We start from the raw sequence: 27,836 nt of genomic DNA, 5'->3' as shown, positions 1-27,836 counted from the left end.
ATACACCATCCTCACCAACAATCAAGAAAGCACATCAATCAAATCCGAATTCACTACTACTTAATTGCTTTCTTTGATATAAGGGTGTTATATTGGAAGACTGTGTACCAGAAAGGGTGTGGATTAACAGACAGTAAAAGGGACGACCGTGTCTAGATCGACACCAGATGTTAGACAGTCAATAGATTGATTGATTGACTGAGACAAAAAGTCGACATGTAAAAATGGCCGACACGTGATTTTTATTTTTTTTTCTAGCCCTAATCTTTACCCTAACCCTCCCCTTGGTGCCTAACTTTCCCTCCTGGTGCCTAACCCTAATCTCCGGGGTAGGTGCCTGACCCTAACCGTCCCTTCTAGTACCTAATCCTAACACTCCGGCAGTGGCGTGACTAGGGCAGGGTGAGTGGGGCACGTGCCCTGGGCACCGTGGGACTGGCAGCGTGTGTGGGGGGGGGGGGGCGCGCGCCGCCGCCAGCCACGGTACCGGCCCGTCCTAGTTAGCCAGTGTCGTGCCGACCGCAGTGAGTGTGTGGTCAGCACTACACATTTACACAGGACCGGCGCTAGGCTTCCCAGCGCCGGTCCTGTGCTGCACAGTCGAGGCCCTTCCCTCCCCCTGAGTGCTTGCCCAATAGAGCCAGGAGAAAGGTGGCAGGCGGGCTCATGCTGTGCATTCTAACACACACATCGCCACCAGTGCGGCGGCGATGTGTGTGGTAATCAGCAGCCAATGAGAGTCATATAGACTCTCATTGACTGCTGCAGCGCCCACTGCAAGAGCCGGCCCCCTTCCGGCTCCTGCCGTGGGTAATGGGAGAGATGTCATAACTAATGGAGGGGACCTATACTGGGGGCACTAATGGAGGGGATCTATACTGGGGGCACTAATGGAGGGGACCTATACTGGGGCACTTATATTGGGGCACTTATACTGGGGGCACTAATGGAGGGGACCTATTCTGCTGGCACTAATGGAGGGGACCTCTACTGGGGAAACTAATGGGGGAACCTCTACTGGGGGCACTAATGGGGAGGACCTCTACTGGGGACACTAATGGGGGGGACCACTACTGGGGACACTCCATCGGGGACCACTACTGGGGGCACTGCATAATGGGGACCACTACTGGGGCACTGCATAGAGGGGCGATCTACTACTGGGGGCACTATATAAGAGGCTTACTTCTGGAGGCACAAGGGACACTGCACTGGGGGCACTGAATAGGGAAGACCACTACAAGGGGCACTGGATAGGGGGGGCCACTACTGGGTGCATGCATAAGAGGGACCACTATTGGGGGCACTGAATAGGGTGGACCACTACATGGGGCACTGCATAAGGGGGATTACTACTGGGGGCACTGTATAAGGGGCACTACTGGGGACCTGCATAAGGGGGACCACTACTGGGGGTACTGTACAAGGGGCACTACTGGGGGCCTGCATAAGAGGGACCACTACTGCGAACATTGCATACTGGGGGTCTTGTACAATGGGCACTACTGGGGCCCTGCATAAGAGGAACCACTACTGGGGACATTGCATACTGGGGGTATTGTATAGGGGGCACTACTGGGGGCCTGCATAAGAGGGACCACTACTGGGGGCACTGCATAGGGGGACTGTATAAGGGGCACTACTGGGGTCAAGGTGCATATTGAATGGAAAGGAATGTTCAGAGTGACGAGAAAGCGGTATGTGTGTCATGTTGACACGCCCCATTTTAAAGTGACCACGCCCCCTTTGTCCTTGCCCATTTTTCACCGCGTGCGCACATGGGGGGGGGTGCGTCTCCATTTTTACATTTGCCCTGTGCTCCAAATACCCTAGTTACGCCACTGCACTCCGGTAGGTGCCTAACTCTCCCTCCTTGTGCCTAACCCTAACTGCCGGAGTAAGACCCTAACCCTCCGGTAAGTGCCGAACCCTAAACCTAAGAAAAACCCCCAAAAATATCATGATTTTTGTATAGACCATCTTTGCATCGACGTTTGACCCTGTCCACCATTTGTACATGTCGAACTTTAGTGTGTAGACCTTTTGTCCCTGTCGACCTATTGACTGTCTAACATCTGAAGAAACAGCCAGTGTTTTAGAGGCTGAGAAACACGTTGGGTGCCCTCATTTCCATTATCCATACAGCGGGATGGGTAATGGAAAATGTACTTGCTATAATTTATGCTTAATTATCAGTCTCGCTATTTAATAGCCACACATCATACGTGTTCAGCAGTCCATAAAAGAAACAAGTTGTTTAAAAATGATTACTTCTCTGACAATGTTGTTTTGGGGTCTAGGGGCCATATCCAATTAGCCGCGGTAATAAATAGCTTGCTCGGGGCATTCCAGTTAGCCCCAAAGTCGGCCTGACAAACTGCACTTATCAGGGTTTTTCGTTTTTTTTTTTAGACCAACTGTTTTTTTGCCCCAAAAAAGGCGAGAACACATAGGGGCGCAAGGTTATCGCGGCTCCTATGTGTTAACGGGCAAACTATCCTATTAATTTGCCCGAATTAATAGGATAGGGAGAAAAAAATGTCGGCGAAAATGTGGGATTATCGGCAAAAATTCCCCGTTTTTTGCCAATCGCGGAGCTCAATTAGTGACAAAACAATGGGTCCCGGCATGCAGTGATCACTTACCTTCGTGGTGCAGCTGTGTTGTCCCGATCCGGGGGTGCTTATGCTAACCCCTATCCCTAAACCTAACTTGAGCCTCCCCCGGCAGCCTAACGCTAAGGTTTGCACTTTGCGGAATGTCGGCATTTCAGATGTCGATATTCTGCAGAATTTTGGCATTCAAGATGTTGACAATCTGTATCAACAGTTCAATAATATCGACATCATAACTGTCGACCTGGTGAATGCATCCCAGGATAGGTTACTATATAAAATGTATATCCTATAATGTTAGGCTTTATATGTGCATTATACAACTTTTTAATGCAAGGACAAAAATCTATGCTGGAGATTAATACTGCTACTGTGCAATAAGAGACTCTCATATTGAAATGTTGAAGAAAAATTACATGATTTGTACCCAGAGATTTTTTTATTCTTTATGCTTGTATATCTTTCCCCAGCTGAAAATCATAAACCTTTTGTTGAAAGAGATCAGGTTCTAATGAGCAAAGAATAAATTGATTGTATTTTCTGAAAGATGCTGAATGTTTTTGTCATGTGCTTGAAATTATTAAGACCATTATGATTTTCTGAGCCTGCTTATCGACCAGTGATTCATACAGAATAGAGGAACTGACGTTATTTGATACTTGTGAAGTAAGCATTGATTTTCTTTTGTTCCCCCTTTGGTTGCAGATGGAAGGATTATAAAGCCGTTACCAGCCCCTTCCCATCAAATCTGAAGACAGCATGGAGCAGTCAATCTCCATTTCATCACTGGTGAAACATTTTTGCATACATATTTTGTATTTATGTATATACTTTTTTATGTGTGTATATATATCTACTTGATTATATTTTAATTATTTCAGAAGTAACCATTTTACATTGGAAATTAATTCCTGTTCATCTGTTTTAGGCTTTAAAGTGTGCTGCAATGTGTTGTTTTTTTTTTTTTTGGGGGGGGGGGGGGGGGGTTGTGATTATTGCGTTATCCAAAAATTAAGCTGTGTTTGACAAGTATCCATTTTTTTAGCCTGTTGCCAATGGAATATAACTAAAATAATGCTGTCTAATTTTTGAAGTTCCCGTAAATTAAGAGATTAAGTGGTGGATGAGTTGCCTGAACAAGGTTGCGGTGCCATTTTCCCGGTGTCCTGCACATGCGTTGTAGACTCTGGCCACACTCTAGTACCCAGAGTCTACCAGCAGTGGCGTAACTAGGGTATTTGGAGCCACTGGAAATGAAAAATGGGGCGTGTCAACATGACACACACCCCTTTCTCGTCACTCTGGGAACATTCCTTTCCATTACATATGCACCTAATGCCCAAAGTAGTAGTGCCCCTCTTGCAATGCCCACTGCAGTAGTGCACCCTTATACAGTGCCTCTAGTAGTGCACCCTTATCCTGTGCCCCTTATACAGTCCCCCCTCTGTAGTGCCCCCAGTAGTGGTCCCCTTATGCAGGCCCCCCAGTAGTGTCCCTTATACAGTACCCCCAGTATGCAGTGGCCCCTCTTATGCAGGCCCCAAGTAGTGGTCCCCTTTATGCAGGTCCCCAGTAGTGGTCCTCCTTATAGAGGCCCCCAGTAGTGATCCCCCCTATGCAGTACCCCAAGTAGTGGTCCCCCTTATGCAGGCCCCCAGTAGTGGTCCCCTTCTATGCAGTGCCCCCAGTAGTGCACCTTATACAGTACCCCCAGTAGTGGTCCCCTTTATGCAGGCCCCCAGTAGTGATCCCCCCTATGCAGTACCCCCAGTAGTGGTCCCCCTTATGCAGGCCCCCAGTAGTGGCCCCCCTCTATGCAGTGCCCCCAGTAGTGCACCTTATACAGTACCCCCAGTAGTGGTCCCCTTTATGCAGGCCCCCAGTAGTGCCCCTTATACAGTGCACCCAGTAGTGATCCCCCCCTATGCAGTGCCTCCAGTAGTGAACCCCCCTATGCAGTGACCCTGTAGTGGTCCTCCCTATTCAGTGCCCCCGGCCAGTAGTGCAAAATAGACAAAGACCTGACATAACCACACAAAACACTCACTAACTTACCTGAATCCCCACTGTTTGCTCCTCCGTCCTCCCGCTCGGTACCGCTCAGTACTATGGGAGAGACGTCCTCTCTTGAAACAACGCCCATTATTCAGACATCAGTATTTGAATTTACCATTGTATAGTGTTCCGTTGTTCCCAGACGCTGTTTAACGTATTGTTCCATCTGCTGTCCTGCAATGACCAACGCTGTGTAGTTAATGCATACATCACGCCTTCATATGCCGGATCGTGCAATGTGTATGGCGCGCAATGTATCGTTACATCTCTCCCGACAAGGCTGGGTTGCACTATTGTTCAGGTGTGTACCCAGCTTTAGGTTGTGCCTGCGAGTACTACCTCTATGTCTGCTCACTGTCACATATGTGGTGTTCTAAACCATGTATTCTCCACACTGATGTTATACTCAATCCTCGTCATTAAGCCACACTCTTCTCACACATAGGTAAGATTGGCAGGAAGGAAATGGGATAGTGAATCTTAAAGAGAAATGCTTTAATAGATAAATGGGAATATCATAGTAAAGTATAGTACAGCTCATGCTGGAGGGAGATCTGTAATTCTTCTTTTATATACAGTGCTTGCCACTGTAGGATTAAGAGGAATTGAACACTACAATTAAACTTACCAGTTTTATGTTATTTATGTATTGTACATTGCAGAATTGTAGTTTTACATGGTATTTTTTTTAAATTCTGTACATGCTAAAGTTGGATTAACGTACCTGATTGTGGTGTTGAAAATGTCAGTTCAAATTATTATTCTAACCAAAGTTGAAGCTGCCATTTGGATGTGTGATGTGACTGTTTAGGCCTTATCAGGCCAGAATTCCCATAGATAGTAGCTGATGATTTTCTACTGAGGTGGTAAATTTGGTTATCAGCAGACCGGACTAACTGGGCCAGTGTGTGTGGTTATCAGCAGACCGGACTAACGGGGCCAGTGTGTGTGGTTATCAGCAGACCGGACTAACGGGGCCAGTGTGTGTGGTTATCAGCAGACCGGACTAACAGGGCCATTGTGTGTGGTTATCAGCAGACCGGACTAACGGGGCCAGTGTGTGTGGTTATCAGCAGACCGGACTAACGGGGCCAGTGTGTGTGGTTATCAGCAGACCGGACTAACGGCGCCAGTGTGTGTGGTTATTCTCAAAGTGGACTACCTGGGCCAGTGTGTGTGGTTATTCTCAAAGTGGACTACCTGGGCCAGTGTGTGTGGTTATTCTCAAAGTGGACTACCTGGGCCAGTGTGTGTGGTTATTCTCAAAGTGGACTACCTGGGCCAGTGTGTGTGGTTATTCTCAAAGTGGACTACCTGGGCCATTGTGTGTGGTTATTCTCAAAGTGGACTACCTGGGCCAGTGTGTGTGGTTATTCTCAAAGTGGACTACCTGGGCCAGTGTGTGTGGTTATTCTCAAAGTGGACTACCTGGGCCAGTGTGTGTGGTTATTCTCAAAGTGGACTACCTGGGCCAGTGTGTGTGGTTATCTGCAGAATGACTAATTGGGCCTCAGGATTTTGTTGCCTAGTTTGTATGCAGAGTGACAACTGTACATCTCTATGTGTATGAGTAACTTTTTAGACTTTCACCTTTAGACTGCAGTTGTAGTTCTTATAAGTTGGGTTGCATAACTGGAGATTTCTAAGCAAACTATTGAATTGGCTGTATCAACTTTTTACAATTTTTTTTTTACCATTTTATAAAATGGATTAAGATATCACTGCATACAGGGTTTGAAAGGTTGACAGTGCTTTAACAAAAGCATGGGCAGAACATGGCATTTTGCCACCTAGTACAGAGAAGCATCACACAGTACTGCTGATTGCACCTTTTTCAGTTCTGACACATATGGAAGATTCCCATCTATCCGTAACAGCCAAATTCAATAGTCTGTCCATTAATATTGTACCTTCCTTAACGTCTTGTTTTTTTGTGTGTATGTTTGCAGAAGAAACTTGTGGCTATGCCAGATCACACGGATGTATCTCTAAGCCCAGAGGAGCGCGTTCGTGCCCTAAGCAAACTGGGCTGTAACATCACCATCAATGATGATATCACTCCCAGGCGCTACTTCCGATCTGGAGTGGAGATGGAGAGAATGGCCTCTGTGTATTTGGATGAAGGGAACCTTGAAAATGCCTTTGTTCTCTACAACAAGTTTATAGCGTGAGGAATTAGCAGTGTCCCATTCTAGTATCTTACTGTGTCATCATATCCTGACTGAGGCTGTGAAATGTAGTTTGTGTTGTTGCAGGTTGTTTGTAGAGAAACTGCCTAACCATCGAGACTACCAGCAATGTGAGATCCCAGAAAAACAAGATATCTTAAAGGTTGGTCGCATTTACCTAAAAATCTATTTCATTTCTCGTATACTTTAACAATTTGTTAAAGTTTAATATTACAGGTGCCGATATTTGTGGAATTATGTGGAAAAGTATTTTGTTATAAAAACTGATTGTTTTATCATTCATAAAATCCTATTTGTTTGCGTGTATTATTAATTATAGGCTAACTCTGTCTGAGGCATTGTTCTTAGTTGGCATGTACTGTAGTTAAATGGTCAAACGCTACAAGCTGTCTCTTAACTGATTGAGTCATGCACATTAACAATCAGCCACAATAGCATCACATGTCTGTATTGTTGTGCATGACTCATAAGCCTCAATAACGTCACGTCTGAGTCACCAGACTTAAAGGTCAGGCTGATTAGACTGCAGGTGCAAGACTTGTTTACTTGGCTCTATAAAAGGGTCTGCATGTGTCCAAGCCTGTCACTATGTTACTGGAGTCTCAATGTGCTGTACGGCTGTACAGTACTTAGCCCAAAAGAGATTTATACCTTATCATATTGGCTGTTGCTTATCTTCTATCACCTATATCCTGTTATCTTCAATAAAACCTGCTATGGTTTGGAATCAACATGTGGACTAACCTCTTTGCACACATCCGCTACACATCTACCAACTTGTAGGCATCTGCCAATAATTCTGTTGCCAAGGCCCAAGGAAGTACTTTTACATGTCATCATGGTTACGACCAGATGCAGTGACTTTCATTTGCAGGGGACCCCACACATTAGTATTAAGAGGTTTGATTTATTGTCCTGGCCACATTAAATACATGTTTTCAACCTAGACCTGTTTCAGTTACTTGCCTCGGCTTGTATGCAGCAAGACAAGTTATCTGCCATTCATCCAGGGAAGGGCAGCTACAGTCAGGTAATCGTGAGAGAAGAAACTAATTGAAGCACTACTGGGGTGGGGGCAAGCACTATAATGGCGGAGTTTATTTTGACTTATACTTCTAAACCAGCTAGAGAGCCAAGGCCGTTTATACTGTTACTGTACAATGTGTACTTTTTTTTATTAGGTGTGCTTGTAGTGTACATTTGTGTCATGCATATAATGTGTACATAATTATGTTTAGTGTGTGTATGTACAGTCAGGTCCATAAATATTGGGACATTGACAGAATTTTCAGATTTTGGCCTCTATTCACCACCACAATGGTTTTGAAATGAAACAAACAAGATGTGCTTTAACTGCAGACTTTCAGATTTAATTTGAGGGTAATTACATCCAAATCGGGTGAACGGTGTAGGAATTACAGCGGTTTCAATATGTGCCTCCCACTTTTTAAGGGGCCAAAAGTAATGGGACTATCAACTCAAAAGCTATTTCATGGACAGGTGTGGGCTATTCCCTCGTTATTTCATTATCAATTAAGCAGGTAAAAGGTCTGGAGTTGATTCTAGGTGTGACATTTGCATTTGGAATCAGTTGATGTCGACTCTCAATATGAGATCCAAAGAGCTGTCACTATCAGTGAAGCAAGCCATCATTAGGCTGAAAAATCAAAACAAACACATCAGAGAGATAGCAAAAACATTAGGTGTGGCCAAATCAAATGTTTGGAACATTCTTAAAAAGAAAGAACGCACCGGAGAGCTCAGCAACACCAAAAGACCCGGAAGACCACGGAAAACAACTGCGGTGGATGACAGAAGAATTATTTCCCTGGTGAAGAAAAACCACTTCACAACAGTTGGCCAAATCAAGAACACTCTCCAGGAGGTAGATGTATATGTGTCAAAGTCAACAATCAAGAGAAGACTTCACAAGAGTGAATATAGAGGGTTCAAACCATTGGTGAGCCACAAAAACAGGAAGACCAGATTAGAGTTTGCCAAACAACATCTAAAAAAGCCATTACAGTTCTGGAACAACATCCTATGGACAGATGAGACAAAGATCAACTTGTACCAGAGTGATGGGCAGAGAAGAGTGCGGAGAAGGAAAGGAACTGCTCATGATCCAAAACATACCACCTCATCAGTGAAGCATGGTGGTGGTAGTGTCATGGCGTGGGCATGTATGGCTGCTAATGGAACTGGTTCCCTTGTATTTATTGATGATGTGACTGCTGACAAAAGCAGCAGAATGAATTCTGAAGTGTTTCGGGCAATATTATATGCTCATATTCAGTCAAATGCTTCAGAACTCATTGGACGGCGCTTCACAGTGCAGATGGACAATGACCCGAAGCATACTCCAAAAGCAACCAAAGAGTTTTTTAAGGCTAAAAAGTGGAATGTTATGCAATGGCCAAGTCAATCCCCTGACCTGAATCCGATTGAGCATGCATTTCACTTGATGAAGACAAAACTGAAGGGAAAATGCCCCAAGAACAAGCAGGAACTGAAGACATTTGCAGTAGAGGCCTGGCATAGCATCACCAGTGATGAAACCCAGCGTCTGGTGATGTCTATGCGTTCCAGACTTCAGGCTGTAATTGCATGCAAAGGATTTGCAACAAAGTATTAAAAAGTGAAAGTTAGATTTAGGATTGTTTAGTTTGTCCCATTACTTTTGGCCCCTTAAAAAGTGGGAGGCACATATAGAAACTGTTGTAATTCCTACACCGTTCACCTGATTTGGATGTAATTACCCTCAAATTAAATCTGAAAGTCTGCAGTTAAATCACATCTTGTTTGTTTCATTTCAAAGCCATTGTGGTGGTGAATAGAGGCCAAAATATGAAAATTCTGTCAATGTCCCAATATTTATGGACCTGACTGTATATCTGTATAATTTTGTTTGTTGCATTTGATTGTGTAATACAGTTGTGTCCACATACACCTTTACTGATGTCGTGCCAAATAGCCCTGTTGGTGAGCCACAGACTTTGTGACTTAGCCACAACAAGCGTCCCGCCAGAGAAGTTTTCTTAAAATATTCATATCAGTAATGCAGCAAAAGTACAATACAAGGGTACACTGATGCTGGCGTTTCATGTACTTCTTTAAAAGGCACAGGACAGAGTTGTTATACGGGCGACCCATGCTATGCCTCACGCCATGTATCATTAGAGTTAATCTGCAAATTCATACCAATTCCTTTGCGACAAAAGGACTAACTAGTGCCTGGTACACTGTAAGTGACTTTGTATGTGGCAAATAAGTTGCAAAATGTAGTAAAAGCAGAAATTTCTACCTGTGTTGGAGAGTCCAAGTCACGGCAATCGTCTCGCTCCATATGGTGCAAAAAGGGATGCAGTCAGGAAGCCGACGGCCGCAATGCCGACCGCCGGCTTACCGGCTGTCAAATCCTGGCAGGGTACTGATGACAGGCGTCGAAATCCCAACGTCTGTTATTAGACCTACGCCAGGACAGCCGCGAGGGGGGAGGACTAGGTTAGGGACTACCGGGGGGTACTTAGGGTTAGGCAACCCCCGGGAGGGTTAGGGTTAGGCTAGGGGAAGGTGGGGAGGTTTAGGGTTAGGCACCACCAGAGGGAGGTTAGGGTTAGGCTAGGGGAAGGTGGGGAGGTTTAGGGTTAGGCACCACCGGAGGGAGGTTAGGGTTAGGCACCCCCCCGGGAGACTTGGGTATAGGCTGCGGGGAAGGGGGGTTTAGGTTTAGGCACTTAGGGTGGGGTTAGGCACTAGGGAGGGAGGTTAGGCACCCCTAAAGTAGGGTTAGGGGGTAGAATAGGGTTAATTTTACTTCTCTTTTTAGCTTCGGGATCTTCACCCCTGCCGGGCTTCCTCTGCCGGGATTTGAACCGCCGGCCATGCGGCCGGAGGGATTACATGCTGATCCCACGCAAAAATGCTAGGTAATTGAGGACACCTCTGTACCTGTATATGTATGTTTTATACAGTACTTAACTGTATTTAAAAAGACACTTTAATTAGAGTAGACCAGTCTTTTACACACATCCATTAAACAGCCTTCACAAGAGACATCCTTTATATTCACCAGATACCAGTCCCTGATAAATGGATGGTCCACATTCTCATCAATACAGTATTGGTTCTGCCCACAATTTGGATGCCTCAGTTGTGTGTTGTGTGTAGGATAAAGGTTCATTTGAAATGTCTAGTGTGTGTTTTTACATATCCCACCTCAGTATCACACAAGTAGCCTTTGCCTATATTGCTGCAAGAATCTATAAGCAAATGGGTGAGTTGGGATAATATAATATGTGCATTAATGGGAATAATATAATGTTTTATACAATAACCGCTTTATTTTTCCTATTTTTCTTCAAGAAATTAAAGGAGATTGCATTTCCAAGGACAGATGACCTTAAAAAAGACCTACTCAAAAAATATAATCTAGAATATCAAGAATACTTGAAAGGCATAGTAAGTTGCATTGAATACCATACTGTCTGTCTTTATAGGTATTTGCTAGGTTTCTGTTTTGGGGAAGAAGGTGTCCTAACAAGGGCACCGATAATTCTTAAAACCGCGATTTTATCTATATAAACAACTTCTTACAAAATGACAACAAAAATTTTAAAAAAATATACTGCAAGTTATTAGAACAGCTAGACAAAATGAGGTTAATGCATAACTTTAATTGTATGCTTTGCAGCCCAGGGACCTACTGATTTCGCAGCTGTATGATTTTGATATTAGAGGAAGACTTCTATGGTGCATAACAGTCTTCCTCTAAGAGGACTTACAGTAAAATTAGTAAACTTACCCCTTTACCATTGGTCATATTCTCACCCTAAACACAGACAAGACAGCTGGGTTTTTTTAAATCAATATCTCTGCTGCCTAGCTGAGGGAGCACTGTTATAGTGACAACTATGGAGGTCCCTCTTTCTTCTGTGAAATTTACAACAATAGTAGTTTGTTTACCAAAATGAGAGACCGGAGGATACTCCATGGCAATACACAAACCTCCTAAACTTGGATACATCCTCAGGATAAGGTCATTTCAAACCATGAAGGTAGTTGAGACTGAGAAGAGGACAGGTTCTCTTTTAGGCAGTTGTCCATATGTGGTGTGTAAGTTGGGGGAGCAAAGTTTTGGATCTAAATATCATGATTTGGCTGAGTCCTCATTGAATCTTTGGCTTGTGGTACTTTATTTTCCAGTTTAATTTTCCTTTTTGACCTGATCACCCTTGTACTAATTGCTATGTTCTCAACTTTGCAATTATGTTTCTGTGGTTTGAAACCAATTATCTATAGGATAATATGTAAAACTGGTCGATTTGCTAACCTTTTTAATAACTTCAGCTATAACCATTTCAAATAAATAGGTCTTATTTTCTTAGTGGGACCTGTGAGGACTTTGGGCCTGATTCAGTGGCACACGCTATTTGCGTGCGCTCTCTCTAAATCAGGGCGTCCCTATTCTTTTCATTCCGGCCTCCAGGCCGCTCGCACTGCTGTGGGTGACCACCCACAGCTTGGGTGAGTGGCCTGGCGATGGTCGCGATTATCGCGACCATCGGCATTGCGAGGAGACCCTTGTGGTAGGGTCTCAGCACTCGCAATGCCAAGGGGACCTCCAGCTCTAATAGAGCCGGAAGTCCACTACTGACATCACAAGTGATGTCAGTAGGGCCGCCCACAAACGGCAGGCATTCCTTCGGGAACGCCTCCGTTTGTTCAGCCACCCCCCTACCCGCCTACAAAACGGGGCGAGCTGTCGATCAACATCGACAGCTGCCCCATTTTGATACGAACTCCAGAGCAAGTGAACGTCTCACTCTCTCCGGGGCTTGCGCACGCCACGCGTGCGCACTGCGCCACCATCGACCCGCTTGCGAGCACTATGCTGAATCGGGCCCTTTGTCCCATAAACCTTGTTGTGCTATATCCACCTCTGCTTTGTCTTCTTCCAATGTGCCAAGCGTTACTGGGAATCCCTGTTTGAGCAACACTCAGACCATGTGCCATCTTCTGATAGCTTGAATACATGCCCCCTTTCCAGTTATTAGATCCACAGAAGGGGGTACAGGGTGCAGAGGAGCTGTGCTGCGCTAGTTCTACGTTGTAGAAGGGTAGCTTCTTGCTAACAGTACAGTGTTCTTGTCTTTGAATATTATATGTACTTCCAAAACTCAAAAAAATATTCCACAGTGTTTTCATAATATTATCCTTACGTTGGGGACAAGACCACCACAATTCTCAGCTAGTTCCACTGTGTAATAAGTAACAAGCTGTTTATGCGACAGCAGAGGGTTTGTACAAGTTTGCAGTCTTGTGGGGTGAAGAATATGTCCTATCATATATTATCCAAGCAACAGGCCTGGTCATTGGTTTCTGAAGTTTAGTGGTTTATTTTAGATCTATGACCCCATGCATACATGTCCCCTTTGTGCAAAAGTACCCTTAACATAGTGTACTACAGTATGCTCGTAGGCGGAAAAAAAATATCCTTCTAAAATGTATAATTCATTAGAACAATTGTATCAAGTAGTAGCCAAAACTTCTTATACTGGATTATTAATACTAATACCTTGTATATATAATGTGCCAAAAAGTATACGCAGTGCTGTACAGGGTAAACATAAAAACATTTCATAGTAACAGAGAATAAATACAATACACAATGGCAGACCAAAGCTCCAGTACAACTTGACCATAATTAGTTTTGCTATTCAGAGCGGTATACAATCGGGAAACCGGCTGCCTTAATACCGACAGCTGGCTTCCCGACTGTCATATCCCGGCGAGGGTGAAATGCCGGGCATCTAGATGTAGACGCCTGACATTTCCCCGATGCCGGGAGACCGGTGCCAGCATCCCGATCGAAGGGATGCCGGGCGCCGCGAGCGGACAGCGGCGGAGGGGAGGGTTAGGTTTAGGGCACCCGGGGGGGACTTAGGCTTAGGCACCCCCCCAGGAGGGTTAGGGTTAGGCTAGGGGGAGGGAAGGTTAGGGTTAGGCACCCCCGGGGGGGGACTTAGGGTTAGGCACCCCCCCGGGAGGGTTAGGGTTAGGCTAGGGGGAGGGAAGGTTAGGGTTAGGCACCCCCGGGGGGGGACTTAGGGTTAGGCACCCCCCCAGGAGGGTTAGGGTTAGGCTAGGGGGAGGGAAGGTTAGGGTTAGGCACCCCCGGGGGGGACTTAGGGTTAGGCACCCCCCCGGGGGACTTAGGTTTCGGCAGCGGGGAAGGGGGGGATTAGGGTTAGGCACCCCTAAGGAGGGATAGGGGGTTAGGTTAGTTTATACTTACCTTAGCGACGATCGGGATTTCCAGCGCTGTTGGGCTTCCGCTGCCGGGAACTCTGCTTTTGTCGGCCATGCGGCCGGCGGTATTTCATACCGATTCCTTCAGAGCTGTCTGCAGCTCTAACTAATAGGCAGAATGCCACCTAATTTAGCAACCATACTAAATCCAAGACACAAGAAGAAATTGTTCGTAAAAAAAAGAAAATAACAGAGAGCCAAAATCTGCCAAAAGGGGAAAATATAAAAGTTTTCTGCAGTGAGCACTTTTTTGATTTTGGAATTAAGATTTCAGGTCAGTTAAGTTTCTTCATCAGTTTTTACAAAGAGGAACGCTAAAGATTTGGAATTTTAGGTTTCTCTTAGTTATTCATTTGCTGGTACCTCTTCATGTACAGTGCCATATTTTCCCCTGTAGACAGATTCTGGACTCCCCATGCTTTGAATTGTACACTTACTAAATTTGGTGGCCTTCCGCCTATTGGTTAGAACGGCAGACCAATTTGAATTGGGAAACTTTAATCATGGCCATGTTGTAGATAACTTAAGTACAAAACATTAGCAGTGAGCAAACCTAGTCGGAGCATTGGTCACATGGAGAGCGTGATTCTGAGTTACACGCTACAGCTTCCGTGTGCGCTTCTTTTCCCGGTCCTGCATATGTGACTTTATGCTAATACAGCTACAAGCCCTTCCCTGGTGTACAGCTGTGCATCTAAATGCGCAAGGACTAATGGACCCAATTTGATTATCTTCAGATGCTGAAATACCACTCGGTGCATGGATGATGTTCAAATGACGCGATGCTCCCCCCGATTTCCCTTGAACACCAGAACAAACTATATAGGGCGTACACACTGTGCAATCCTTCACACGACCGAACGAGATCTCTTGGATCGTTTGGTCGTTAAGTTAACTATATAACGTTAACATATCGCCTGGTTGTCTGGTTGGCCGTACAGACTAGGCAATTTGAACAAAATTGTTAACAATAACTTTAAATCTGCCGGCACTGCACCACACGGAGGAGAAAGTGTAATGTGCAGTGTTTTAACTTAAAGACTGCACATTACACCTCCTCCATGCGGTGCAGGGGCCGTGCAGCCTATTACTATAAAGCTGCACAGCCCTGACAGTCTGTGGCTGCCACCCCTTTGAAATGTTTCGACGTCAGTGACCAGGTGTCTGAATCGCTATCGCGCCTCTGTACTTCCACATCGAAGGACGCACGTGCTGAATTGGATGCATGTGCAAACCTTGTCATTGCATCAGTCACAGAATCAGGCTCAGATTGTACTTTGAGGTAGAACAAGAGGGCGGAGGGCCCTGACCTTGAGGGCTTACATACTGAAGAGAAGGGAAGAACAATTGCAAGATGAACTGGGAACACTGTATTGATGATGGAAAGAGGAGAGTATCAAGTTATGAGGAGGACAGGTTTGCTATAATAAAAAGCTACGTTTTAACTTAAGGCATGTTTAGTGCTGGGAAGACTGGTAAAGTGTCTCACTATGCAAGGGATGAGTTCCAGAGGATGGGGTACCCATCTGAGGAGGAGTGGAGAGTCTATTGTCTGGATAGAGATGAGGTTATAAACTTAGGCAAGGAGTGGTATAAAACTTTTTAGGTAATGGTGTGGTGTTTGAATTTACCCCTGAGGGTAATGGGGAGCCAGTGAAGCAGAGTGGGGAGGCAGACGCCGTACAGTGGGAGCGGAAAATGTAATGAGCAGTAGTGTTAGGAATAGATTGAATTGGGTTGAAGCAAGAGAGAGTGAGGACGAAGAGGAGGAGGTTTTCAGTAGTCTTAGGCCAGTCCCCAAATTACAGCCAATCAGATTCTCTGATTGCTCACAGCAGCACAGTTAATTTGCGGAGATGAGTCAACTGATCTTGTGTGACAGGGCTGCATGTGATAGGGGCAGTGTTGAAATGTGAGAAGGAGAATGGGGGAGGCTACACAGAATTAGTTACTGGAGGTAGTGAACTGACACAGGAAGATTACGGTACCCTCTATCTTTACTATAAAATTAATACGGTTATTACATTTATTATTAGAACAAACGCAAAGCAGAATGTGTGAAGAAAATGGAACAGCAACAACTCATAGAGGCAGAAAAGAAGCGAGTGGCTCAACTACGTCAGCAGCAAATGGAGACTGAGCAATTCAGCTTTTTTGAGGACCAGCTACGGAAACAGGACATGATCCGAGACAAGCAGAAAAATAAAGAGATCACTAAGAAGAAGGTCTCTGAGCAGACTGACGGCAGCATAACGTCTTGTTTACCCTCTTCTAAACCCCACTCTGTGGCCAATGCTCTTTCTGGACCAGCTGTAAAAAATGATGCAGCCACATGTGCTGGACAGTCTCCTCCTGTTAACAGGGCCTTAAAGCCAGCAGCAACTCTAAGTGCCGTACAAAGTAAGTGCTCGCTAACCTAGACTCGGCTAATCTGAAATTCCAATGTGGTCATGTGTGTTCACTAAACAAATGCTGCACAAGCATCTCTTATATTCTACGGCTGAAATAAGCAAATGGTGTCAGATGCCAAAGCTGTCTGAGATAACCTATAGCTACCAAATGCCTATAAAAGCTTAAAGGTCAGAATGTAATTTCTATTATATAAAGGTCATATAAACAGAAAAAAACTACTTGGCCTGATAATTAGTCTATGAATTTCAATAGGATCATTATCTGGCAAGATGGAAGAGGACTTCCATTGGCTAAAGGCTGGATCTTGTCCACTTGGGCCACCCATGGATGGTAAACAATACTGTTACTCTGCGCTGGATTACTGCATGTGTGTGTCCAGCTTTAACCCCTTTCTTATAGGAGATGACATATTTTACTCCACTGTTCTACAAATGTACAAGGAATGTGAAAGTACTGGTAAGTTTACCCATGTTTGTGAATGTACGGAGTAGCTTACTTAGACACTGAAGTACCAAAAGTCATGGGATAGATGCTTAGTATCGCGTAGGACCCCCATCTAGCCCGGTGAAGTGCAGCAACTCGACATGGCATCAATACCACAAGTGCATGGAAGACCTCTGGAGAGATGTTGATCCATGCCGTCTGGATAGCTTCCCACAGCTCCCTGGTATTTGTAGGTGCAGTATTGTGGGTGCAAATAGACCTCTCCACCACGTCCCATAAATGCTCGATTTGGTTCATGTCGGGCGGATGTGGTGGCCACATCATTCGTCGGAACTCTCCAGAATACTCCTCAAACCAATTCTGGACAACTTGGGACCGATGACACGGTGCATTATCCTGCTGGAATATTACATCGTTGTGGGGGTACATAAAATCCATAAAGGGCTGCAAGTAGTCATCAAACAATGCAATGTAGTGGGTACCGGTCAATGACATTTACAGACAGACCAGCAGACCCAACGCATGCCACGTGAACACACCCCACACTATTATGGTAACATGACCAGTCTGCAGGGTGCTTTGTTGACAACTGAGGTCCATGGCATCATGGGGTCTGCACCAAATCAGAACCCTACCATCAGCTCTCAACAACTGGAACTCTGACTCATCAGACCTCACCACATGTTGCCAGTCCTCCAGGGTCCAATTAGTGAGGTCACTAGCACAGGTGGGGCGCTGTGTCTGGTGTCGTAGTGTTACCAGGGGCACTCTGGTAGATTTTCTGCTTCCATGTCCCATGGAAGCTAAAGAATGCTGCACCGACCTGCTGGATGTGCGTTGGTTCCTCCTGCATTGAAAATTATTGTAATTTGAGCCAGTGTCTGTCTGTTACCACAGACAATTCCAGGCAGACTCCACTGGCCACAATCATTAAGCACCAATGGTCAGCCACTGCACTGTCACTGCACTGTCCACGGTGTGCGTTAATGAATTCCATGAAGTATTTCCAGTACACGTTTCACCATAGATTGATGAATGTCAAATGTCCGCACAACTTCGGAAATGGAATGTCCCATCCATCAGGCTCCATCAGACTGACTCACGAGAGGTCGTATTACAGCTGATGCAGTTATGGGCATTTTCAAGATATCACAGTGCGGTGACACCACCTACCATTACCTTTTACATATTGCTATCCTATAACTATTTCCACTTCAGTGTATAAGGAAACTTGTATTAAAAGACCACATGTCTTCAGGATCTATAGGATTTTTGTATTGGTTCCCTAAATATAGCTTTGTGCCCTGTGTATTTAACATAACAATGGGATTCCTTAGTGATTCTGTGTACTAAGAAGAAAGCATTTTTATAGCCACATGCTATACTCTCTCCTGAGCCGGCTTCCTCAACCCCTCACTGTGATAGCCATGAGCTCCGGAAATAGCATAGGGCATGCTGGCAGATGAACTGACAATACAAGTTCAACACAGTTGAGAGCATGTTATATAGTACTCATTCTGTCTGGACGAACAGAGGAACACGAGAATGCTTTTTTTATTTTTTTTTATTAAAACTTATTCCTTGTTATAAAACCCTGTTTAAAGAAACAATGTAGAGCCCAGTGACAGCTTGTCTTTAATATTTAGTAGATCTTAAGCATTAAGTTAATTCTTTCATTGAAATGACACACATCATGTTGGCATTTAAAGTTTCAAAGAGTTGGGTGCATAATGACTATTCCAAACTCCAGACATGGTAAAAGCATTTTTTCACTATGCTGCAATAATCATACGTTAAGGCACTGATGGTTACTACATTTAGTGCAATATATGATGGACCACATCGAGGTGTTGTGTGCACTGATCAGCTGTGTAACTTTTTTCACTTAAATATAATTTATCTTTGTCAGATGAAATTGTGGAAGGACTTCGCCTGGTTGTTCTGCCCAAAGATCTTTCTCCGAAATTTCTGCAACTGGCGGATGCAAACACAACTAGGGGGATTGAAACGTGTGGGATTCTTTGCGGCAAACTGGTAAGCCTGGGTTTTGTTTTTTTTTTATTACATATTGCACTCGCCCTGGTTTCCTACCTAAGGTGGTATCTAGTTTCCACATTAATGAGGAAATTATAGTGCCGTCCTTTAATTCCCCAGACAGCTGGTGAGGCCTCCTTGGCTTCTCTAAGGATTTATGTTGACTCTACCAATTCATTTTGGAAGTCCGACTCTATGTTTGTCCTCTATGGTTTCTGTAAGAAGGGTTGGCCTGCCACTAAGCAGACTTTGGCAGGTTGGATTCGCATGGTGATTTCTGAATCTTACATTCATGAGGGCCTTCCTGTACCATCCTCTGTTAAAGCTCATTCTACTCTGTCTGTGGGTCCTTCGTGGGCAGCTCGTCGTGGTGCCTCTGCTGTTCAGCTCTGCAAGGCAGCCACGTGGTCTTCTGTCCATAACTTTGTGAGGTATTATGCATTTGATACCTTCGCCTCTCAGGATGCTTCCTTCGGGCAGCGGATTCTCCTTTCAGCACAGAAGCGTCCCCACCCTTAAAGGATACTGCTTTGGGACATCCCCAAGGTATCCTGTGGATACCCTATGGACCCTGAAGTAGAAAATATGAGATATGGTAAGAACTTACCCTTGTTATCTCTATTTCTACGAGTCCATAGGATTCCACAGGACTCCCGCCCTGTCGCACCTGTACTGCAGATGGGCTTTGTTCTGGTCACCGGTTTTTCTGTCTCCTTCTGGTAAGAATGTGTGTTCCAAACTTTCTTCTCTCTCTTTTTTCTCCTCCTCCTCCAGCCTATGGATTGTTACGTAGAATAGAAGGGTTTGTAGCGCCCACCTCCCTGCAATCTATCATGACCAGCAGCCGTCCCAAGGGTGCTCCAGTCCCCTATTCCAAGGAAAAATACAGTAGAAGAAATAGAAATGGCGCATAAAGGTCTAACCGGACCCAGAAGACACACTTATAATAAAAAGATATATTGTTTAATAAAACATACAAGTGTAGATAGTGAATAGTTGATAATGAAAATGGATTGAGAGGTCAATGACCACAATGAATATACTGCAGAAAATTAAACATAATAATAAAAAAGGTAAAAACCTCACATGTATTGTTGGAGATTAGAGCACCAGCTGTGTGCTCCAATCACATATATCAGACTAAAGTGCTGTTAATATACACCTCTATTACATAGAATAAATGGATAAATGACCTATTATTGGCATAGAAAAGATAGTTCCGTTATTAGGAATCCATATTGACACAAGTCTTGTATCCAATCATTGGCTGTGAATGCAAAAATTTAATAGATAATGGAGCCAATATTGCCAAAAATATGTTACTTGCTGAGGTAAAAAAGGGGTGAGTGTTTATGCATATAAATCCTCCTCTAGCCCATGTAGGAAAATTAGGCTGGGAGATATGATGTGGATATGTCTCTCACCTAGTGTTCTTAGACACTTGCTGCTGTGCACTGGATCTGTGCCGTGGAGAGTAAAGCAGTGATGCCGTCGATGCGCAGTGTAGAGGGGAATAAATCCCGTGTCAGCGCTGGTTCAATTTAGCGCTAGCTGAAATAAAGCTGCGACTGTACACCGGAGGATCCTGGGCCGTGATGGGAAGGCTGTGGCTCTACGGAGGCACTCGCATGGAGTATATCAACTCCGGAGCATAGCGTTGTCTGCGACTCCAGCAGAGGGGATAGAGCTCTATCGGCTGGGTTGGAAAAACGGCTCTGCTGTAACTTCACAGGTGCTTCAGCAAGGCAGGAATGCAGGTTAGTAGCAGGGACACCCTTAACGCGTTTCTTTCTCTGCTGAGAATTTCTTCAGAAGGATGTCTTAGGAGCAAGAAGGTGTCATATTTAAGGAGGAAGCCTGCCAATCAATTTCATTCATTAGTCCAGACAGCACCTGCAATCTATTTTGTCCCTGTGTAATCAGCATTCCTAAACCCAATATATTTACATAGTTCTTTTTCATGTTTGCAATCCACATAGATCTACTCTGCATTCACATATTTAATAAATGTCAACAGAATCTCATATCAAATCTGTCAAAATAGAATGCAATCAATGTATAATTAAACATTATCTGTAAATGTTGAAGCACATGCAGATCGTAGATCTATCTATATTATTTATATGCATATTCCTTGTCACTAATAAAACATTGTGCATGTTAGTCAACATTATATAGAGTGAGAAAATACTCCCTATTGCAAGAAATATATATTACCTCTAGAAAATATTGCTAAGCGTTCATGTATATACAAAGGAGTATATAAATACCAAAATATAATTCTGGCACGAGTGAAAAGATATATATAACTCCTGAGGACTAGCTCATAAACAAAATATCTAATAAGTGTGGGGGAGAGTGTAATAGCATCCTGTTAGAGATGATTGACCACACTCCCTCCAACAGCCAAAAGACAACACATGTTGTCCACATAACGGATTATAGTATAGAATGATACTAAGGAAAGGAGCAACAAATAGATATTGACAGGTCCCAAGGAAATAGGCAATAGTAAGGGTAAATGGAAGATAACAAGGGACTATGAGAATGTATTCTAAGGAAGCTAAGAAATGCATGAGTTAAAGGAACTCCAGATCCACTATTTCATTGAGCCCATCCGGACGGAGGGTGCTCAATAAGTGGATCCAATAGGCCTCTCTCATACATAATCTTGAAAATCTATCTCCCTGTCTCAAGGTTCCAGGTATATGTTCTAGTCCCCATAGTTTCCAGTCCATGATTTCTCCACAGTGTTTCTCTGCATGATGTTGAGGAACACTGTGAGTCAGTAATTGGTTCATTAGATTCCTACGATGTTCTAAAAATCGTTTCTTCAAAGGGCGAGTGGTACGTCCCACGTATTAGAGTCCACACTTACATTGTAACAAATACACTACATAAGATGTTTCACAATTTATAAAGGTTGTAGACTGATGTATGTTATTGGTAACTGTGGATCTGACTGAAAGACTTCTATTTTGGATAAATCCACAGGTTATACACTTGGTATGTCCACAGCGAAAACTCCCCACTAGTTTAGAATTTAACCATGTTGTTTTTGAGTTTGTTGTTGACCTAAATGTACTAGGTGCTAAATAACTTTGCAGATTTCTAGCTTTCCTAAATATAATTGTGGGATATTTCTCCAGTCCTTCTTTAAGTAGTGGATCTAATAATAATAAGGAATAATTATCTTTAATGATCCTCTTAATTTGGTTGGCAGATTGATTGTATTTCGATATAAATACTACCGATGGATCTATATCTTTACGTTTCTTCTTATTAGTGGTTTGAGTGCTAGTGTTGTCTGTCTCTTCTATACGCACATGATTAGATTGTGCAAGCACATCTGCAAAGTCTGTGGGTATATTAACCAGTGTAGTCCTATCCAAATTGTCAACCTTATGTTTAGCCTTAACCAAAATATCATAGGGGTACCCCTTTTCCTCCAATGCTGTACATAGTTCAGAGGCTTGTTCTTCATACTTAAATACAGAGGAGCAGTTCCGTTTAATCCTGCGCAACTGTCCCTGAGGTATACTTGAGAGCCATTTTTTATGATGATTACTGGAGTAATCTATATAGGTGTTTGTATCTACCTCTTTCTTATATGTATAAGATGTTATTGTACCATCAATAACTTCTAGTGTGATATCCAGAAAGTTGATAGTGGATCTATGAAAGGTGCTCGTGAAGTTCAAATTAAAAGAATTCTTGTTTAACCTTGTGACAAAATCTGTGATAGATTGATCATCCCCATCCCAAATAAAAAATAGGTCATCAATATAACGGCCATAGAGTACCAGGTGCGCCCCGAGGTCCGCCCCCCAAATGAGCTCCTCCTCGACTCTGCCCATATAAAGGTTGGCGAAGCTCGGGGCGAACCTCGTACCCATGGCCGTCCCAGTGCGCTGTAGATAGTGAAGCCGATCAAAAATAAAATTATTGTGCTTTAAAATAAATAATATAGAATCAGTGAGAAAGTATCTTAATCTCTCAGAGATCCCACTCTGTAGAATCAAAAAATGATTTACAGCCTCCACTCCCTTGTCATGTGGGATATTGGTATAGAGCGCTGTAACATCACATGTCAAGAATTGATAACTATCTTTCCAAGTAATATAAATTTTACTGAGAAATTCAGTAGTATCTTTAAGGTGGGATCTCAGAGAGGTCGCACACGGTTGCAAAAAGTGATCAACAAATGCCGAAAGATTAGACGTTAAAGACCCTATCCCCAAAATAATAGGACGCCCAGGTGGATTGGTGAGTGACTTGTGAATTTTGGGCAAATAAAAAAAAACTGGTGTAACAGGGTGCATAGTGAATAAAAAATCAAATTCCCCTCTGGATATCACACTATCATCCAAGGCTTTCTGCAAAAGAGACCTAAGTTCACTCTGAAATCCCTGGGATGGATCTCTAGGGAGGGGGGTGTAGAAAGTTAAATCACCTAATTGTCTTAATGCTTCGGCAATATAGTCGGAGGTGTTTAATACCACCACCCCTCCTCCCTTATCCGCCGGGTTTATAGTAATCGTTGTATCCTTTGAGAGGTTCTTTAAAGCTTGTCTTTCTTGAGGGGTCAGATTATGATATAAAGGTTTAGTGGTTTTATTACATAGATTTTTGAATTGAGTCAAACTATTTTTATAAAACGTGTCTATACATCCGTTTTTAAATTTCAGGGGAAAGAATTGGGATTTCTTCGTAAATAATTTGTTTTTGGATTTGGTAGATGTTCCATTTTGGGAGAGATTATTAAACAATACCGTATATACTCGAGTATAAGCCAAGTTTTTCAGCACATTTTTTTGTGCTGAAAAAGCACCCCCTCGGCTTATACTCGAGTCATGCCCGCATGGTACGCTGCTGAGTAGCGTACCATGCGGGCCGCGGTGCAGACTGTGTCACTGTGACACAGCCTGCACCGCGTGTGTAGCGCTGACCGGACGGAGTTCGGTCAGCACTACACACTGCCAAACACACAGCCACCGGAGCCGGCAGCTATGTGTTTGGTATAATCAGCAGCCGCTGAGAGTCTGTCAGACTCTCAGCGGCTGCTGCTGCTCCCACTGCGGGAGCCATCTTCCGGCTCCCGCAGTGGGTAATGGGAGAGACGTCGTCATGACCACGTCTCTCCCATTATGCAAAGCGGCGGAGGAGCCTGTAGCAGCGTCTGGACCAGGAGCGGGGTTACAGGTAAGTGTTTTTTTTTTTTTACATTTCTTTCTACTGGGGGGCTACTACCGGGGGGTACTACCAGGGGTGGGATATCGCTACTGGGGGCACTACCAGAGGGGGGGGATTAATAATGGGGGAACTACCAGGGGGGGGGGTGTTGCTACTGGGGGCACTACCAGGGAGGGGAGGAATACTGGGGGCACTACCAGGGGGGATGTTGCTACTGGGGGCACTACCAGGGGGGGTTAATACTGGGGGCACTACCAGGGGGGGATATTGCTACTGGGGGCACTACCAGGGGGGGGGGGATTAATACTGGGAGCACTACCAGGGGGGGATGTTGCTACTGGGGGCACTACCAGGGGGGGTTAATACTGGGGGCACTACCAGGGGGGGATATTGCTACTGGGGGCACTACCAGGGGGGGATTAATACTGGGGGCACTACCAGGGGGGGATATTGCTACTGGGGCACTACCAGGGGGGGTATTACTACTGGGGGCACTACCAGGGGGGGATATTACTACTGGGGGCACTACCAGGGGGGGATTACTACTGGGGGCACTACCAGGGGGGGATTACTACTGGGGACAGTACCAGGGGGGGATTACTGCCAGTAGCTGCTGCATTTCCCACCCTAGGCTTATACTCGAGTCAATAAGTTTTCCCAGTTTTTCGTGGTAAAATTAGGTACCTCGGCTTATATTCGGGTCGATTTATACTCGAGTATATACGGTATATCTTTTTATTATAAGTGTGTCTTCTGGGTCCGGTTAGACCTTTATGCGCCGTTTCTATTTCTTCTATGGATTGTTACGTAACTGATTTGCCTTGGCTCGGGGGCGGGTATAGGAGAGGGGCCCCAGTGCATCCTGGGAGTTTGAAAAGTTAACTCTGAGGTGCCCGATGTCTGCCGCCATCGCCTATACCCCAAGGTATCCTGTGGAACCCTATGGACTTCGTCGAAATAGAGATAACAAGGGTAAGTTCTTACCATATCTCATATTATATAGAGACGAAAGCTCGCGAGCCGCGAGATTTCGTGTCTATGGTTTTGCCTCTCTTTGAGATCTGAGTCAGGTGGGAAAACCCGAGCCAGCTTGGATACGACTTGGATCTGCAAAATTCGGGTGGGTTCGGATCTCTATGATCCGAACCCACTCATCTCTATTATAAATTACTTGGACTGAATATGCATTTTATTTTATATGTGTCATGAAGAACATAACCTTTTTATGAAAACTAATTATGGTTACTTATCAGTTTCCTTTCTAAATCAAGTATTGGGTGGTGTGTGTGTGAATAATTTTCAATTAGTTGCTGTTCATTGTATGGAGTTAGATGAGTACCACAAATAGCACCAGGATGCTTTGTCATTGTCACCTGATCACAGAGCCTTTACCAAGGCTTAGCTGTGTCATGTAAATGCTGTCTGGCGATCTTGAGTCCCTTGTTCGGAGCCAGAATGTTTTTTTGCAGTTTTCAGTTTCTGAGTTTTGAGCAAGAAATGCTTACTGAGTTACTTTTACACTTAGGTATTTGTTACCCTTTTTAATAATTTATGTATTGTTCTCTAATCTATTTGCAATGATCATGTACACTGTTTTTTTGGCTAGCTGATCACATTGGATTATCAATAGTGGGAATAGTTTTTAGTAATTTTACTGCTCTAATGGGTGCAGTAGATGGCTTTGTTGACTGAGCAAATCTGTTGTCAAATGGGTGACCCAGTGTACTGTGGCCCTCATTCAGAGCCGTACGCTCTGAGCAGAGCGCACGCTCTGAATGAGGGCCGCCCTCCAAAAAAATGGAGCGTCCTCCTGGACGCTCGTATAGCTGTGGGTCACCACCCACAGCCTATACGAGCGTGCATTTTGATGGCCGCGATGGTCGTGACCATCGCGACCATCGAAACTGCGAGCCGGAGCCTGCGGTTGAGGTTTTCAACCGCAAGCTCCGGAGTGATTTTGGCTCTATCAGAGCCAAAATCACTCCCACTGACATCACTAGTGATGTCAGCGGGCCGGCTTCTGACGGGAGGCGTTCCCGTGGGAACGCCCCCGTCAGGGAGGCACGCCCACCAAAGGGGGCGTGCTGTCAGTCAACATCGACAGCACGCCCCCTTGGAAGAGACACTACGAGCGAAGGAAAATCCTTCGCTCGTCGCGTCTGGCGCATGCGCACGACGGAGCTCCCTCCGTCGTGCGCATGCTCAGTGCAGAACATCGACCCACTTGCGAGCGGACAGCCGCTCGCGAGTGGGTCTGAATCAGGCCCTGTTTCAAGCCTACGAATGGGTGACCCAGTGTAATGGTTCAAGCCTACCAATGGGTGACCCAGTGTTCTGTTTCAGTCCTACCAATGATCTCCAAACAGACTTAAGCAATCAAGCGCCGAAAAGCTAAGCTTTTAGGAAATTTTTAAATGGGATATTTTCACAGTCCCCATGTGGGGACTTTATTTGCAAATAGAACACTGAGACTGAAGCAGATTTCATACTTGTCAAATGCGGCTTTTGTACTGACCCATATGAGGACAGCATTTGTGATCGTAAAGGCAGGGACCTTTGGTAAATGAATCAGATGCTCAAAAATGCATCAAAGCTCAGAAAACAGTAATTTTCAACAGACTTACAGCATTTTTGGGCTTACAAAATAGGCCCCTTATTAATGTTATGTAGTATATTTACAAAGAGAATCCATTGTTTGTAATATGCAATTACACCATTGTTGCACCTCAGTTCTATGCTAATGTTTGTAGTACGCAAACAGTTCCCCCTTTTGTGCTGTGTATCACAATGGTCGAACTTCACAACTTCAGAAGCCCATGGCTTATCCGTCTGGGAGAAATCTGTATGATTTACCGCCGGACCCATGGCCTGCGGTTGGAATCCCGACAGCGGCATACTGGCAGAGGAGGAAATCCCTATCGTCCAAGGTAAGTATTCTCTAACCTAATTCTACCCCCTAACCCTCGCTTAGGGGTGCCTAACCCTAACCTTCCCCTCCCAGTGCCTAACCCTAACCCCTCCTTCCCGCCGCCTAAACCAAATCCCCCAGGGGGGTGCCCAACCCTAAGTTCCCCCCGGGGGTGCCTAACGCTAACCCCCCCTTCTAGCCGAAACCTAACCCCCCGGTGTCGGTAAAATGACAGGAGTCTAGATTTAGACGCCTGACATTTAACCCTCTCCGGGATTAAGCAGTCGGGAAGCCGGCTGTCGGGATTAGGTCCGCCGGCATAACGTCTGGGAAAACACTGTATTCAAAAGCTCCCGTGTGACGTCATTCTAACCTGTACATCCAATTCCAAGTAGTTTCTGCTGAAAATGCACCTGCTCAGTTAGAATGCTATTAGGAATAAGCTGCTTCAAAACTCATTTTTAAAAAGTCTTGCAACACAATGACCCAAAATTATTGCTTGTATAAACAGACTACAGTATTGTGTAATTACATTCACATAAGTGACATCAAATTAAGAAATACATTTTCTTGACACTTGCAAATTCTTGTAATCAACTTGAAAATGTATCCAAAACTAATGCAGAAGGTGAATACCAAATCTCCACCACTACGGTCAGTAACTTGAATATGTGT

At 44.6% G+C, this 27,836-nt stretch overlaps 1 protein-coding gene across 4 annotated transcripts in view; it reads left to right on the top strand.

The window, feature by feature from the left end:
• Window positions 1-27,836, top strand: part of STAMBPL1 (STAM binding protein like 1) — a 77,242-nt gene that overhangs the window by 30,309 nt on the left and 19,097 nt on the right. For 3 of the 4 annotated variants that reach the window (XM_088444337.1, XM_088444340.1, XM_088444341.1), the window contains exons 2-7: window positions 3,321-3,404; window positions 6,620-6,837; window positions 6,926-7,001; window positions 11,225-11,320; window positions 16,207-16,570; window positions 18,936-19,060. In XM_088444337.1, coding sequence (XP_088300463.1) covers window positions 3,375-3,404; window positions 6,620-6,837; window positions 6,926-7,001; window positions 11,225-11,320; window positions 16,207-16,570; window positions 18,936-19,060 — 909 coding nt within the window. In that variant the 5' untranslated portion in view covers window positions 3,321-3,374. Of the gene's footprint in view, window positions 1-3,315; window positions 3,405-6,619; window positions 6,838-6,925; window positions 7,002-11,224; window positions 11,321-16,206; window positions 16,571-18,935; window positions 19,061-27,836 lie in introns of all 4 variants that reach the window. The other variant, XM_088444338.1, reaches the window with a different exon arrangement.

Source organism: Taudactylus pleione, unplaced genomic scaffold, assembly GCF_031769625.1.
Source record: "Taudactylus pleione unplaced genomic scaffold, aTauple2 ptg000354l, whole genome shotgun sequence".
In the NCBI taxonomy this organism is placed as follows: Eukaryota; Metazoa; Chordata; class Amphibia; order Anura; family Myobatrachidae; genus Taudactylus; species Taudactylus pleione.
Note: the sequence above shows the minus strand (reverse complement) of the source record. Positions and strands in the feature narration are given on the sequence as shown.